The following is a 16,885-nucleotide window of genomic DNA, read 5'->3' as shown; positions in this document are numbered from 1 at the left end:
GCTGAATGAACCTATTATTTGTTAAAAAAAATAAATAAATAATAATAAAAAAGCGTTTTTATGTATCCAAACAAAATCAAGCTGGTACTTTAAATGGCCCTTTGTAATATACACAAATGTGTCCAAACATGGTGGTAATACTGGTAAACCGTCGTTATACTGGGTTTGCTGGGCCTTGAATGAAAACGATTTGAAAGTTTCTGGATCGGGAGTCAGTTATGTAAGTGTAACTATGAGGGAGATTTGTATATCTTGGTATAGCATGTATGCATACTTCACAATCTTTTATTGTTGTTTATTTGAACATTGTGCATTTAGTGCCAACATATACAGGATCGCGTGTAATTGATCTTCTGCAATGATTAATGTGTATCCAGTGTTGGTGGGTAACTACCTGTTGGCTACCCCTCGTATAGACCTGCGTTTATTGTGAAGTTGTGCAGAAATGTCACATGTAATATTTAATATATATATATATATATTATGTAAAGGGTTTTCGTATACACAAAATAGTGTTTTATATATAAACATGCATGCACCTGTATTGGCGATAGCAGAACTGCAGATGTGGGCATAGCTTAGTTTCTCAAATGTTTCTTTTGTTTTGTTTTTTTGCATGTTTAAGCAATTGTGTTCTTTTCTATACTATGAAATCATTTCATAGAAGTGGAATTATGTCCTGATACAGGTCACCTCTGATGTGGAGATATATATATATATATATATATATATATATATATATATATATATATATATATATATAATACACACATACACACACACACACCAACCCCCCCCCCCCCACCCCCACGAGGAATAGGCATTCACTATTTCACAGGAATAGGCATTCACTATTTCACAGTAAGAAATATGTTTAGTGGAGTTTGCAGCAGCCAATGATTTGATATCTAATTCTTATTTACTTTTTGCAGCAGCTTACAATGGCTGAAGACTCACCAAGAAGCACAGCTGCTGAAATACCCGTTACCAGCAATGGAGAGATTGACGATCCAGAAGAACACGGCTATAACTTGGTAACTAGATTTCCTGCTTGTCTCCTGTTCCAGTTATTACCATAAGACATACGTGGAAGACCGGGCCAGAATTCCTCCGCGGCACCGGGAGACCGAACAATAACTACGGGAAGCACTTTATTGCTGTTGCTAACGTTGGCATAACTAGGTTTTGAGTCTAATGAGCATCTATTTTTTCACACGAGGCCAGTGGCTGGTGCATAATTAACTTTAATAAGCGAATGACATTTAACATAGCTATGTGTTGTTTCATCAGTTACATTGTCTTTTAAATAATATTTGGTTTTGGTTGAAGATCTAATAACCTTCAGTGGCACAAGTATGCAACAATACAGTAATTCAGACAGGAGGCACTGTTTATGAAGCTGTAAACGATAGAAAGTGCATTGTCCTGGGCTGAGGTATGCTTGTGCAATTAAAGCCACTATGAGAATCCAAGGTGTGAAATGTATAGGTACGCTATAACACCCACTAATCGCCGTCTGCAAGCTACGGCAAACATTGTTTCTTCAGACATTCAGACTCCATATCGCTTAATTAACCTCTCATGTTTCAGTACAGCGCGTAAACGGATTGCTGTCAGTCACCTAGGAGGAAAAATAAAACTTTGGATAAACCTTACAAAACAAGAGGGCTGGGGTATTTTTATACGAGCAAAGTATGCCAACAGGTTTATTTTTATAGGCAGCAGGGAGAGGCTGCAGCAAAATAGTAGGTGCAGCAAATCTGGCAATGAGGCAATCCTAGGGACCTGTCATTTTAACTTAAATTCTTAATCAGCCTTCGGGCACATTCAACTTCCCTGTAAATTACTAACCTGTAGGTTCTCTTTTAATTAGATTGCTCAAGCGCTGGGAGAAGTGAAAGGCTTGCTTGGGTTTGATGCAAAATGTTTTTCTGCACCCGCGGTAGTTATGTCACTGATCATCCCATGATTTTTGACCAGGGCATTGCTACGGACCGAAATAATAAATGCTACATAAAGTGGATCAGTATTTAAAATAAGCCCAAGAAACTAAGTGCAATCGCTACGTAAATTGTTGGCGATGCAAAAATAAGAGATAATAATAACTATGCTGAGTGAAGCACAGAGTTTTTTTTATGTCTGCCAAGTAAAGAGAAGAAAATACTTCCTTTACCTTCTGTGTAGAAGAACTTGCAGTGTCGTCAGCTGTCAGGACTGGTCATGTATCGTGGTGGCCCCATGAAGTGGTTCTAATGCATCATAGGAGGACCTTTTTTTTTTTTTAGGATACGTTTTTCTTTGTTATTGATTAGGTAGGCAGTTTTTTTTTTTCTTTTTCACTTTCAGCTGGTTAGGTTGGTATGTGATTTACGAGGAAGATGATTATAGTGTTTGGAATCGGGTCATATGCTGCAGAACATGAATCATAGAAGCACAACCAGCTTAATCTCTAAAATGTCATTATCTGCTATGCATGTTGGTTCTTCCACCAAACTATAATAACCACCAGTGTTAAAATCTTTTTGCTATAAAACTGAATTACTCATACCATACCATACCATTACCATAGGAGAGGAAAATATTACTGATATGCCTTCCAACCTTCCGAGTTTAGATAGCTATGCTATGTGCCGGTTAATTTTGTTTTACCATATTTATGTAGGTCAATGTCTAATGTGTGTTCCAGTTTTTCCTATATATACTTCATAAGTATCCTGTACAGTGACTTAAACCACTACAAAACCCCAGTTCATAAGTGTTCACAATAAAACCGTTCCATGGAGTCTTATACCAAGTTGCTGAGACATTTGCTGACATAAGTCTAACGTTATGTGATATATGGTAAATTCCTAGTGGCTTTACATTGCTCATCTACAATGTATTGCATGGGATCCTCAGTATGTGATACAAAGCTGGGCAACAGGGACTCACGCCGTGTAATTGACAGATATACAGACCTTGACACCCCACTGTATAAGGGATTGACTCTGATTGCCCCCGATCACAGTCCAGTCAGAATCTCGTGGTATGGCTTTATTTCAACCAAGAAGGCAACTTTCCACCTGATCTGTGCCTTACCGGGATCAGTGATTTGGTGCTTGTGGCATAACGTGTGTGATTTGGTCAGCTAAGATTCCATTAGTATTTAATTTTTTTCTTTCCAGAAGTTGCCTCCTGTTTATTCTTTTTTTCTAGTTACAAGTATAAAATCAAGAATAATTGTATTAATAATCTGGTTGCACCACCAATCTTGACCTTGTACGTAGAAAAACACCGAAGGTCCCATTGTTATGCCGTGTAATAGGCTTTAAATTGTTGAATAGAACAGGCACTTGTGTAATTTAGATTTAAGGATGTAAAATATTTTTATACTCGTGGTTTCTTAAACAGCATTTTTTTCTCTACTTTTATTGTGCTTGGCCGTAAATACTGTGTGTGCTTTTCCTTCCAAACGTTCTCTTTTTTTTATTTTTTCAGAACACAAAAGCGTAGGTCTAGGAAACAAGTCTTTCCCTGCTTTCAAAAGTAATAAAAAAAAAAAAAACGAAAAAAAAAGCCTCTGCCCCACTACCCTAAGTCTGCTCTATTAGGTCTTTAGTGTGTTCCTTTCGCTGCTAGTCATAGTCCTGGTGGCTTTGCCAGCCTGCAGTGTGTGTGTGTGTGTGTGTGTGTGTGTGTGTGTGTGTGTACGCACAGATGTTGGGTGATTATGCCATCCCCTTGCTCCCTAGTTTAGTGACCTTTCTTTTGTTCCGCTGGATAGCAAGAGAGGACAGCAGGAATGACTAATTGGAATAGCTGTGTCTGCGTATTTGAAGTAGGAAATCCATTAGACCGCTTTGTGCTTTATTCCCTTAATTGCAGCTCTTAAACTTCTCCTCCGTGTTCTTCAGCATGAATAGTGTGGGAAAAGTAACTTAATGACATTTTAATGCTTTTACCCCCCCTTTTTTTTTCCACTTTTGAGATGAAGGCTGCTGCATACAGTAACAAAGTTGACTTTAGGGGTGCAGGTTTTTAGTTTTAGTGTATTGGTCTACAGTTACCTTCAAAGTATTTGATGTAAACGGCATACTCTGCCAAGATTGTATTTTTTAAATATACGAAATAAGTGGATATCCATAATCTTCAGTGATTAGTTTGCTCTCCAGTCATACATAGGCCTGTGTTAAGCCAGCCATCAGTGGCCAACCATGTGATAGATTCCCAAATGAATCTTAATAGAACTGCAAGAACAGAGTATTTTTCTATCTGTAAGAGCTATGAAACTAATAATGAATCCTCAACTCGGTCTAATCTTAAGAAAGCTAGAGTTTTTATCCTGTTGCTTATTTGATTGTAAGAATTTGGTCTAATATACAAACTCTAGGACACCATTGGCTTTACCAGCGTATTTACTACATGCTTTGCCTGAAGCCGGGGGGGGGGGGGGGTACATGCAGCAACCCGAGTTAGAGGAGTTACCCCAGAGATGAGCGCTTGAAATGAATCCTTATCAAGGGCACCTGAACTTTCCACAGCGTTACAGGGCCTCATGGAAACGCCAGCACATGTTTGGTGGTCAGATAATGTTATAAATTGTAGTAATAGCCTCTGTTATAGATCTCATGTTTCCTTTTTTGTCCCACACACAGCTATGATCGGTTTAATCATAGCTTTGATCACAGCTATGATCGGTTTAATGCTACCATTTGTTTTATTAATGCATATAGTGATGCTCACGTCCAACGGGGTTTATCAGTATTATGAACTCAATTATGAATTCAATGTATGAAGTGTATATAAAATGTAAAATACAATAACATAACGCTCAAATGTACTTTAAAGTAGCATTGTGACATGGCTTTTTGTTCTCTTCTCCAGGACCTAAAGAGATCAATACCTGCTGGACTTGGTCTTTCGGAAACACAGATCACGTCCCGTAGTTTAGACGGCAATAATGAAGGAATTATCGAGGCTGGTACCCTTCAAGGTAAGAGGTCTTAACCATTATGTCTAGTAAATGATTACCTCATCATATGAATTAAACTGACACTGTTTTATGGGATTTACTAAATAGTATTCACCCCAAAACTGTTGACTGAGTCATTGAAATATTTAGTTATGAAGTGTATGGACAATTGGACAGCTTTCTAATGTTTCGCGCATGATGTAGATTGCTCTGATGCCATTATTTTTTCCATCCCAATATAACTAAGCTGCAAGATATACCATAGTAAACAAAGAATGTGTGTTCATTTTTTCCTTTACCATAAAATGGACCCAGTACAAAGGTATGATCCGTCCATTCTTCTGCATGTGCCTCTACCACCCGGGTTTTGATTAGAAAAATTGAATCATACCTTTGGAGGATAACCAGACTTCTTGAAACTATGTTTTCACCTGTTTGGATTGTTTTATTGTTCTCGTTATGTCTGTTGTTTCCCTGACAAAGCAATATTAGGATTAGGGTGATCTGATCAATTTCCGACATGCGTTATTTCCTAAATACATTATCTGTCAGTATGCCCCCTTAGGCAAGCGGAGGATTGACGAAATGTCCTGTACTAGACTTTTCGCACATAAATGCCTATACATTTTTCCTTCTTGCAGAACAGTTTGTATGTTTTTAAAATGTAAAAACACCTAGCAACAAGGTGACAAATCATACGTTTGTATTACACAAAGTAAATTACGGGCGTTTACATAGGTACCCTAAAATATCTTGCTATGTTTCTGTGATAAGAGAGTAACATATTAACATATTCTGCAGTATTGTTTCATGTTTAATATTTCTAACACTAGCCCAGATGGAACTGCAAATTTTGGACTGTTTTGCCCTTTTTTTTTTTTTCTTCACAATTTTCTCATTTTGTAAAATGTTAGCAGTACAGGCTGAGCATTTATTTAAACATTCTAGCTATTGTCCTTAAATTGTCAATGTATTGGCTTACCTATTTTTTCTTGCCATACAGTGGCAGTACTAACGGGTAAAGCCTCTTCCTGGACAAAAAGACGCTACGGCACAACAAAGGGTTAACAGAGAGGAACCCTCCCCCCCTACCCATAAAGCCAGGCTCACCCTGAACGAATCGGTTTCTTCTTGTCCCGTTACAGGGATGGACGGTTCCTACAGCTGGGGATGTTTCCCCAAAGATCTTCAGTCTGGTGAGGCGCACGGGTTGCTGCCTGGGGGTCTTCATCCTCCGATTGCTCCTCGGGTGGTGAGCAGAGCGAGGTCCCCTCCGTAGCGTTTGAGTTACGGAGGGGTTTGGACGGATCAGCTTTATTCTTCCGGCTGTGCGCAGTGAGTGGAACGCACGCTTGGGTGGCGTTGCGTTCCACTGAAGATCCGATCGCGCTACTGCGCATGCGCGTATCGGATCTTCTGGAGGGCGCCAAATTCAAACCTTTAAAAGGTTTGAAATCATCCTGTCTGTCTGCATGGGCATTGTTCAGCACAGGATACCGTGTCACCAGCCCCCCCACACGGTTCAGAGGATTTGGAGGTAAGATTATTTATCTTTTCCTTCATTTTTTTCTCTCTCTCCAGAAGATTTTATTTTTATATATATATATATATATATATATATATATATATATATATATATAATATATATTAAAAAAAAATAAAAAAATTTGGCTTTGTTTCTACACTCACTATTTGTTGTCTTTTACCAGATGTCTAGTCCGGTTTCTCCGGGGGATAAAGACAAGAAACCTGCTCCCACTCTGAGGAAGGCCACTTTTAAGTCAAAGCATGCAGCTTGCTCTGAGTGTGCTACCCCTCTTCCTGACAGATGCAGGAAAAAGATGTGTAATGCCTGCGCGGCAGAGCAACTTTCTAAAGAAAAGCAGAAAGACTTGCAATCCTTCCTGGGATGGTTCCAGGAAAACCTAGCGCAGACCTTTGAGGCTTTTCAGGTTTCTGCAGCTCAAGCCCAGTCAAAGGTTTCGAGTAGGGCAAAAGATCTCGGTCATCTTCCAGATCAGAGCTATCATCTGGTGAAATCTCTCAGTCCTCAAGCTCTACAACTTCGTTCAGTTCAGAGGAGGAGGCCGTTTTTCCTCCCCAAGGACTTCGGAAATTCACCAAAGAGGTGACTCGTATTGTATCGGACGAAGAGGTTAATAAAGTTAAGGGTTTCCTGTTCTTCCCAAGCTGAAGCAACTTATGGAAAGAGAATGGAAATACCCGGGGAAGAGGGTTTTTATATCCAGGCATTTTAAACACCTTTTCAAGCTCCAGAGTGATGAGCGTTGCGATGAGCCCCTCAAGGTTGACGTCCAAATAGCTCAATTGTCGAAAAAAACAACCATTCCCCTTGGAGGAGTCTCGGTCTCCAGGGCTCAAAGCTATTGGTTACAGGCCTTGGAAGAGTGCTTACCCGGACGATCAAGACTCCGAAATTTCTCAACTACTAAAGAATTTGAGATTGTCCAATAGTCTTCTTACGGATTCATCTCAGGAAATGGTGAAGATTTCAGCTCGCAATATGGGCTTATCCTCGGTGGCTCCCAAGAAACAAGAAAAAAGAAAATTCTGACAAAGTAGGGGGAAGGCTGCAGCAGTTCACTCATGTTTGGGAACAGACGACGCGCAGCAAGTGTATTCGGAATCTCATTTCAGAGGGATACAAGATCAGTTTTTCGTCACTTCCCAGAAGTCAGTTCCTGATTTCCTCATACCCATCCCAATTAAAAAAATTTGGCACTTAATTCGGCTTGCCTGTCTCTCCTTTCAAAAGGAGTCATAGAGAGGGTTCAGGCTTCACTACACTTCCAAGGAGTGTATTCCAGACTCTTCCTAGTCCCAAAACCGGACGGATCCTTTCGCCCCGTTTTGGATCTAAGGAAAGTGAACAGCTGCATACCGTATCGCCACTTCCGGATGGAGAATTTATCTTTGGTCGCCCAGTTGCTTCAGCAAGGAGACGTCATGGCAACCTTGGACCTGAAGGACGCATACCTTCACGTCCCAATTGTACAGTCTTCCAGAAGATTTCTGAGGTTTGCATTCCGAATTCGTGGAGTCGTTCATCATTTCCAATTCAAGGCACTTCCGTTCGGTCTATCCTCGGCCCCAAGAATCTTCACAAAGATTTTGTGTCCGTTGACTGCATCGCTGCGGGAAAAGGGGATTTACATAGTTCCCTACCTCAACGACTGGCTCATCAAGGCCGAGTCTCCAAGGAAACTCCGGGCAGACCTGGCCACCACGATGCAGTTTCTGGAAAATCACGGCTGGATTATCAACCGCAAGAAGTCCAACCTCATCCCTTCCACGAGGATTCAGTTCCTTGGCTTAGGAGTGGATTCAATATCTCAACAATTTTTTCTACCGTTATCAAAAATCAAGAAGATCAAAAAGGAGATCAGGTCCCTTCAATTACACCCAACTTGCACTATCAGGAAAGCCATGAGCATCCTTGGTCTCCTTACGGCATCCATCCCGGCGATCAAGTGGGCAAGAGCTCAACTGCGGCCCCTTCAATGGGATATTCTACGGAATTGGTCAAGACGAGAGGAAGACCTGGATCTAGATGTTGCGATCGCAAGTCAAGTCTTATCCCACCTTACCTGGTGGAGAACACCTTAGAATCTTTCCAGAGGCCTTTCTTTTCGTTCCCCCAAATGGGTAATACCACGGATGCTTCCGGCATCGGATGGGGCGCCCATTTAAATTGTCTTTTCCGACAAGGCGTATGGTCTCCAGGAGATTCGCGTCGTTCATCCAATTTTCGGGAATTAAAAGCGGTTCTTCTTGCCCTCGTAGCCTTCAGAACCCTGTTGGAGGGTCGTGCAGTGAGGATACAGTCTGACAACGCCACGACGGTTGCATACATAAACAGGCAAGGGGGTACTCGGGTAAGGAGCCTTTAGGTCCTGTGCTCTGTTCTGATGAGTTGGGCCCAGCAGCATCTGGAAGACATATCAGCTACACACATAAGAGGATGCGACAATACCATTGCGGACGATCTCAGCAGGCTAAGATGGTCACAAGCAGAGTGGTCTTTAACCAAGGGGACCTTCGCCTCCCTGATGTCAAGATTTGGCCTCCCGGAGATAGATCTGATGGCGTCCAGAAGCAACAGGAAAGTTCCAATTTTTGCCTCTCTCAACAGGCAAGATTCTCTGTCCATGAAGTGGGATTTCCGTCTGGCTTATGTTTTTCCTCCTGTCGCATTGATTCCCCGCGTCCTCCAGAAGATCCGTTCAGACAGAGCGTGGGTCTTAGCCGTCATCCCATATTGGCCAAACCGCAACTGGTTCTCCCTCCTAAAACAACTAAGTCTAACGTGTTGGGAACTGCCTCATTCAGATCACTTGCTGGACGATGGGGCTCTGCATCTGGATCAGCTCCAGATGTTCAAGTTGACGGCCTGGCTACTGCAAGGATGATTCTGCGGGTTCAAGGTGTTGAGGATGATTTATCTGACTTGCTGTTAAAATCAGTTAGAGGCTCTACTTCAAAGATTTATTTTCGGATCTGGAAGAAGTTCCTTCTCTGGTATGCCTCTAGGGACTTTTCGGTTTTTCCTCCTACAGTCAACTCCATTTTGCTGTTTTTGAAGGATGGATTTTCCGTGGGCCTCAGTGTCTCTACCCTTAAAGGTCAGGTTTCGGCCCTTAGTCATTTTTTTCTGGAAGACCTAGCTTCTCATTTGCTGGTCAGACGATTTTTTAAGGCCATCACCATTCAGTGTCCGCCAAGAAGGGCTCACTTTCCAGCTTGGGATCTTACGGTGGTTCTTCACGCTCTCTGCTCGCCTCCGTTTGAACCCTTGGAGGAAGTTCCGTTGAAGATCTTATCGTTTAAGACAGTGTTTTTGGGAGAAATCCAAGCCCTTTCTTCCTCGGAGAAGTTTACCATCTTCCATCAGGATAAAGTTGTTCTCCACCTTCAGCCTTCCTTTCTGCCGAAGGTCTTATCCAAATCTGCTATAAATCAACCTCTGGTTCTTCCATCATTTTTTCCATCTCCCACCTCTCCGGAAGAAGTCAAATGGCACATGTTAGATGTCAAGAGAGCCCTTGAGTTATATATTTCTAGGACTGCCTCCATCCGTTCCACTGACCAATTGTTCATTTCTTGGTCTGGTCGTTCGGCAGGGAAAGCTGCCTCAAAGGCTTCCCTAGCAAGATGGATCACGGGAACTATTCGTATGGGCTATCAAGTCTCTGACGTTCCTCTTTTGTCTCCTGTCACGGCCCACTCCACCAGGGCTGTGTCTGCTTCATGGGCTGAGAAGGCTTCTGCTTCACCAGAAGATATTTGCAAAGCGGCTACGTGGTCATCATTCAATACCTTTGTTCGTCACTACCGGCTAGACGTCTTCTCATCCTCTGCAGCAGATTTCGGGCGTAAGGTGCTCCAGGCGGTTGTTACCTAGGAGTTGGTTCCCTCCCATTCTTTAGGGATCTTGTTACATCCCAGTCGTACTGCCACTGTATGGCAGGAAAAATGGAAATTTTTTACTCACCATAAATTCCTTTTTCCTTAATACAGTGGCAGTACGAATTTCCCTCCCTAAATAAATTATTTTTTTGCATTCAGTTTTGGTGTTCTTGTTATTTACTGATTCGTTCAGGGTGAGCCTGGCTTTATGGGTAGGGGGGAGGGTTCCTCTCTGTTAACCCTTTGTTGTGCCGTAGCGTCTTCTCGTCCAGGAAGAGGCTTTACCCGTTCGTACTGCCACTGTATTAAGGAAAAAAGAATTTACGGTGAGTAAAAAAATTTCCATTTTTGCACATCATTGCATAACATACATTTTATATTGTCAGTCCACTTCACATCATTGTCTCATCTGCCACGTTTTATGGTTACTTGGCAAGCTGAACAATGTACTTAGCAAGGCCCCCGAGTAACACCCAGGCTGAGTAATGTGTAATTATTACGTTGTTAGAACACATCAACTATGGGCCAAACCTATTTATACCAAGCTACTCTTTGTACTGCATGTAAAGCAAAACGCAGCTTTGTATATAAAATATTTGGATCAACTTAACACTTGGGTAGAATGAGTAGTTACTGCAGTAGGTTAGTGTATAATAATCTACACGTCTGTATGATCTCCAGTTTATCTTGGTTTAATGCAGTATGCCAAAGCTCACATTACTGAAACATGATCAAAATGTTTATGAATCTGTGCATTTCAAGGAGCTGGCATTTCCTTAAAGGCGTATTAACAATCTATTAACAATATCTGCTGACTACCATATTTGCTCACTTATAAGAAGACCCTGATTATAAGACGACCCCCCCAAAATTTAGGAAAAAAAGAAGCCTGAATAAAAGACTACCCTATGTAAACAATTTTTTCATATTTAATAAAAACTCAGTCCCAGTTATGCACATCTGCCCCCTTATACCCACTTATATACCACTTTACCCTCCCTTATATACCACTCTGCCCCCTGGCGTGCCTTTTAACCCCCTATATGCCACTCTGCATCCAGAAAACCATTGAACCCCATCCCCATGCCACTCTTAACCCCTCCCGACTTACTAGTACGTCCCTTTACTTGTGACCTATGGTTCAGACTCCCTGGTGTCTAGTGGGGCAGCGGCTGGGCTGCTGCCAGCACTTCTGCCAGGGCTTCTATGGTGGAGCACCGAAAGGTGTTGTCGGAATGTGATGCCGGTGCTCCGTCATAGAAGCCCCCCAGAGGAAGTGCCGACAGCAGCAGATGCTGCCAGAGAGGGGGATACGTGTCCCCTGCAGCGCTGCGGGGGATCTGGATTTTAGTCTTATAATCAGACCTCTATTTGAGGTCTAATTAAAAGACGACCTCGAATATAAGACGAGGGATATTTTTCAGAGCATTTACTCAACAAAAAACAAAAAAACCTAGTCTTATAATCGAGCAAATGCGGTAATTATTATAGCACAGCGCTCACCACTTGTTCACATTCACCCTTTTATAGTGGCCCACTGCATGCTATGTTTGTATGGATCTAGAAGTGATGAAATTGTTTTTAATACTAAACAATATTTTTCAATTACCTGTTTCTGTACTTGAGATGTAACCGAATTGCAGTATTTAATAAAGTGAGTGTGGACTCATGGGCTCTCAAATTAGCACCAGTTTCCACGCCTGTAGAACCCTATCAGACTAGGTTCTTATTCATAAAAAACTGAGATCATCTACAATGCTGTTCTTGAACATCACACAGACATGTTGCCTTATAACATAGACTTGGAAAGAATGAGTATTCCACGACTGTTTTCATGATCCATTAGCAATAAATGCAACATAGTTCTTGAAATATTATTTTGAAATATTTAGAAAAGAAAATCAAATTTCAGATTTTATCTGACCCTGCTATCTTATACTTTCTTTTCCTGGATTCATATCTTCCTCATGCAAGGGATCCTTATACCGTACAGACCATAAAATAATGTTCTAGTTTAATTCTTCCCATCATATGAGATAAATGAATAACATTGTTCTCATGCTGGTTCCTTTTTATAACACTACTAACTTTTACCACATAAGTACTCTGAAGCTGTATATCTGCCTCATTAAAGATTTGTGTAATCCTTCATAAACATATATTTCAATAAAAAAGTTACATTTACAGCTTTTTAAAGCTTTGCATTTTATTCCTGTGTTGTATGGGTGGGTATGACATCAGCTTAGACTGTAAAAGATCTACCTGTCAAATGGAAATTATAGTAGAATAAGGGCTTATTCTTTGGAGATCTTTTATGTTACTTTCAATCATTTTGTTAAACTCAAAAGACCGACAAGTCTAAAAGCTCCATGTCGTCCTGAAACTACTACTAAACATTAACTCTTGCCTCCCACACAAGGCTGCTAAATGAGGTTAGAGCACATGAGGGTATTGGGACAACTAATGAATTTCAGACAGCCTGTCATAGAATTGATTATGACCAGACTACAGGCATCAAGGGCAAGCCTTGACAAACCACATGTAACCAGGATCCATAGCTACCGGGAATGATACTTCAGGTACATCTGTGTCCCGAGTCGAGTAATGTAAGTCAAAATAGAAAGATGTATGTGTAATGAGGTCCTTCACTTGGAGCTTGGTAAACCCTCCCTGTGTCCTCTTCCTCCTGCTGTGTGCTTTGGTCACCGTAATGCAATTTTAAATTACACTAGGGCGTACAACTAACTGTTTTCATTATCGATTAGTTGGCTGATTATTTTTTCAATTAATCGGATAAATGTTAATTTTTCGTTTATTTTCAATAATTTATTGAACAAACTAGGGCTGCAACTAACGATTATTTTAATAATCGATTAGTTGGCCGATTATTTTTCCGATTAATTTATTTAAAATTTAATGAACTGGATGTTAAAAAAACAACTTAAAATTTACATTAACATTCTTATTTTGTTATGATGTAATAAAAAACAATATTTTCAAAGTACAAGAACCCAAACACAATATTTATGAAACAAAATAACCCCAAACATTCTGAAAAGAGGTGGACTATTACTGTTCAAGAAACTTTGCTCCAGCCCTGGCACTTTGCACCCAGCACTTTGCACCCAGCACTTTGCACCCAGCCCTGGCACTTTGCACCCAGCACTTTGCCCCAGCCCTGGCACTTTGCACCCAGCACTTTGCGCCCAGCCCTGGCACTTTGCGCCCAGCCCTGGCACTTTGCGCCCAGCACTTTGCGCCCAGCACTTTGCGCCCAGCACTTTGCACCCAGCACTTTGCACCCAGCCCTGGCACTTTGCACCCAGCCCTGGCACTTTGCACCCAGCCCTGGCACTTTGCACCCAGCCCTGGCACTTTGCACCCAGCCCTGGCACTTTGCACCCAGCACTTTGCACTGTGCCCCTGCACCCAGTCTCCAACTCTGCCCTGCACCCAGCCCTGCCCCCACACTCACACCCTGCCCCCACACTCACACCCTGCCCCCACACTCACACCCTGCCCCCACACTCACACCCTGCCCCCACACTCACACCCTGCACCCACTCTGCCCTGCCCCCACACTCACACCCTGCACCCACACTCACACCCTGCACCCACACTCACACCCTGCCCTGCACCCAGTCTCCCACTCTGCCCTGCACCCACACTCACACCCTGCATCCCCACCCCCACTCTGCCCTGCACCCAGTCTCCTGCCCTGCCCCCACACTCACACCCTGCCCTGCATCCCCACCCCCACTCTGCCCTGCACCCACACTCACACCCTGCCCTGCATCCCCTGAAACCCCACCCCCACCCCCGCGAATCGCTCTGTGCGATTGGAGCCACTCGCACAGAGCGAACCGCTCTGTGAGAATGGAGCCACTCGCACAGAGCCACTCGCACAGAGCGATTCGCGCAGACATGAAGAATACTTACCTCCGGAACGCGTCACGTAACTAAAAGAAGGCGGAGACTGCAGAAGCGGGGAACGCTCGCGGAGGTAAGTAAACAACGAATCGATCACTCGATTAATCGATAACGGAAATCGTCGACAACGATTTCCGTTATCGATTATCGATTTTATCGATTCGTTGTTTCTTCCCTAGAACAAACTGAATGTAAAAAACAAACAGCAGAATAAAAAATCTTTGATAAAAATACATTTCTTGTTTTAATTTCCCAATCTGCCCCCCCAGTTATGCAAATTTGAGCCTAGGCTTTCCACACTGCCTCCCAGATATGCCTTATACCCCCCTGATATGCCACTCTGTCCCCAGATGTCACAGAGCAATTGCTCTGAAAAAAAACCCTCATCTTATTCAATAAAATCAATTCAACTGATCGATAATTAAATTTGTTGGCAACGATTTTCATTATCGATAATCAATTTTATCGATTAGGGCTGCAACAACTAAATTACACTATATAGACATGAGAAGGAAATTCAGGACACAACTAAAATATATTGTTTTTAGTGTTTTATTTCTGAATTATGGTTTTCATTTTAGACTTGAAAATCGTACTCTAAAGATCTAAAATATCTGCATATAATTGTTAATTGCCATCTTTTTTCACTTTACTGCAGTATGTTTTTCTTAATGTTCCTAAAATTTCTACAGTTGTTGGTAATTGGTTTGTCACTGGAGCTAAAACAATTTAAATCAATACTTTAAAAGTATGAGTGCATTGTTAGTTTGGTGTAATAAAACCATTTACAATTCAGTTTGAATTACCATATAGTTAAGACGTGGCTAAAACAAATGTTTTTTTCTTTCAGCATTTAATGTTGTGCATTATAAAGTAATTTACATTAGAGTTCAAAAACATGGTTTGAACTAATTTGTTTCCTGTATTTTAAGTACAAATATAGATTTCATAACCCCTTCAGTTTTAGAATGGTAAGGTTTATTTGTTAATGCTTAAAAAATGTTATATGCACTTGTGTGTTTATATATGGGATATACCATATTTTTATATCTAAAATGTACTATATTGCCAACCCCATTTAGTTTGTAATCCTCAAATCCTACAGCTCTCAGCACCTGCCAATAGGTAACTATCGAATGCTGCCATTCCGTCGTAGAACTGAAGTCAAGTTACCGCAGCAGGCAGCCAATGTATAAATGTCTACGCAGCATATATAAACTGTCACGGGTTCCCATCCTTTAAGAGTAACGTGTTGTCTGTCTATGACTCTTGTGCTTTTTCCAGGTTCCCTCTCCACACCCCGGTCTCCTGTAATATCTCCTAGTAGTACAGCAGCTAGCAGACTGGCTGGACAAGGAGATGATATAATTGTTCCCCCAGGTACCAGCCACGCACACTGGATAACTCCCCTGGATCTGCTGGCTCTGCACTAATCTTTCTTCCTTTCTTTAACACGCCTTTGTTTTTTTGCACGTCTGAAAATTAATCCTGTTCCAAAATGAATTAAGCATTCACTGATTAAAGCATTTGAATCAGTATTTCACCTGTTGCCATTGAAGAAACACCAAACAAAGTCTTATTCTGGTCCTAAAAGTGGCTGCTTTTGTGTAAAACTGAGTTGTTGTAAGCTCAAGGTGATGATTGGGGAAAAAGCAGATGACCGTTGACCCTTCTGAATTGATTAGAAATAAAACACGACGGTAACAGTTTTAATAGTTAATGAGAATGGGACCTGGTTTGGCTACTATGGCAAGCATGGTCATATATATGTTTTTACAAGTTAATTAACTTACTGTCTAATAATTTTTTCCAAAATATGGAGCGTTAATTATTGGCGACGTCTTGAGCCTGGTGAACTCTTGCTCTCATAACCCTCACACGCCCCAAGCTGTGATAAATGGAAGTTATAATGAAATATTCTACCTGTGTGTATCCCTTTATCCCATGTAAATTAAACTTGCTTATTATTCCTAGTTTCTTTCCTTACTCTTTATCCTAATGCTTCTAAAATGGGATAAGTCCCTTTAATGCATCTATGCTTTCGCATCAGGCAAATGTTTAATTTTTTTTCAATGAAGGAATGTTTGTTTTTCTTTGATTTTTATAATATGCATGGTAATCATCTGTTTTTACATATTTAGTACACCTAACGATGATTGATGGTTATGGAAGACATTATTGTGTTATGGACACATTCTAACCGAGCTGTAACTGCAGGTCAATGTAATCCAATGTGATTGCCCAATGCTAGCATGTGTATCTGGTATTACTTCACGCTTCTAGAGCTCCCTTGTCTAAACCACAAGTATGGAGGGTGCACTTACAAGAAGTCTGTATCCAAAATTAGTGATTAATTGATGAAACCAACACAGCAGAAGTCTAGATCAGCAGGTGGCGGCGATACATTAGTACCTCTCTTGCCCTTTGGGTCAAAGTTGTCCTGCCAGATCCCTCGTTTGTGGTTTAGTGAATAGACTCCATAGTTTCTATGTTCAGGTATAATCTTTTTTCAAAACTATTGCTTTAGCTATTGTCAGTATGGTTTTTTTTTTTTGTCTTAATTGGAAATGGGTGGCA

General features: G+C 41.4%; 1 protein-coding gene across 4 annotated transcripts in view; it reads left to right on the top strand.

The window, feature by feature from the left end:
• Positions 1-941: 941 nt before the first annotated feature.
• Positions 942-16,885, top strand: part of LOC149287386 (arfaptin-1-like) — a 44,233-nt gene continuing 28,289 nt past the window's right edge. The window contains exons 1-3 of one of the 4 annotated variants that reach the window (XM_089492879.1): positions 942-1,034; positions 4,864-4,972; positions 15,593-15,688. In XM_089492879.1, coding sequence (XP_089349005.1) covers positions 942-1,034; positions 4,864-4,972; positions 15,593-15,688 — 298 coding nt within the window. Of the gene's footprint in view, positions 1,035-4,863; positions 4,980-10,417; positions 10,431-10,815; positions 10,825-15,592; positions 15,695-16,885 lie in introns of all 4 variants that reach the window. The other 3 variants (XM_089492877.1, XM_089492880.1, XM_089492881.1) reach the window with 3 other exon arrangements.

The sequence above is a fragment of the Sceloporus occidentalis genome, unplaced genomic scaffold (genome assembly GCF_023333645.1).
Source record: "Sceloporus occidentalis isolate IW3139 unplaced genomic scaffold, rSceOcc1.0.p SCAF_61, whole genome shotgun sequence".
Lineage (NCBI taxonomy): Eukaryota > Metazoa > Chordata > Lepidosauria > Squamata > Phrynosomatidae > Sceloporus > Sceloporus occidentalis.
The sequence above is the reverse complement of the archived record's forward strand: the minus strand, read 5'-3'. Positions and strand labels throughout refer to the sequence as shown.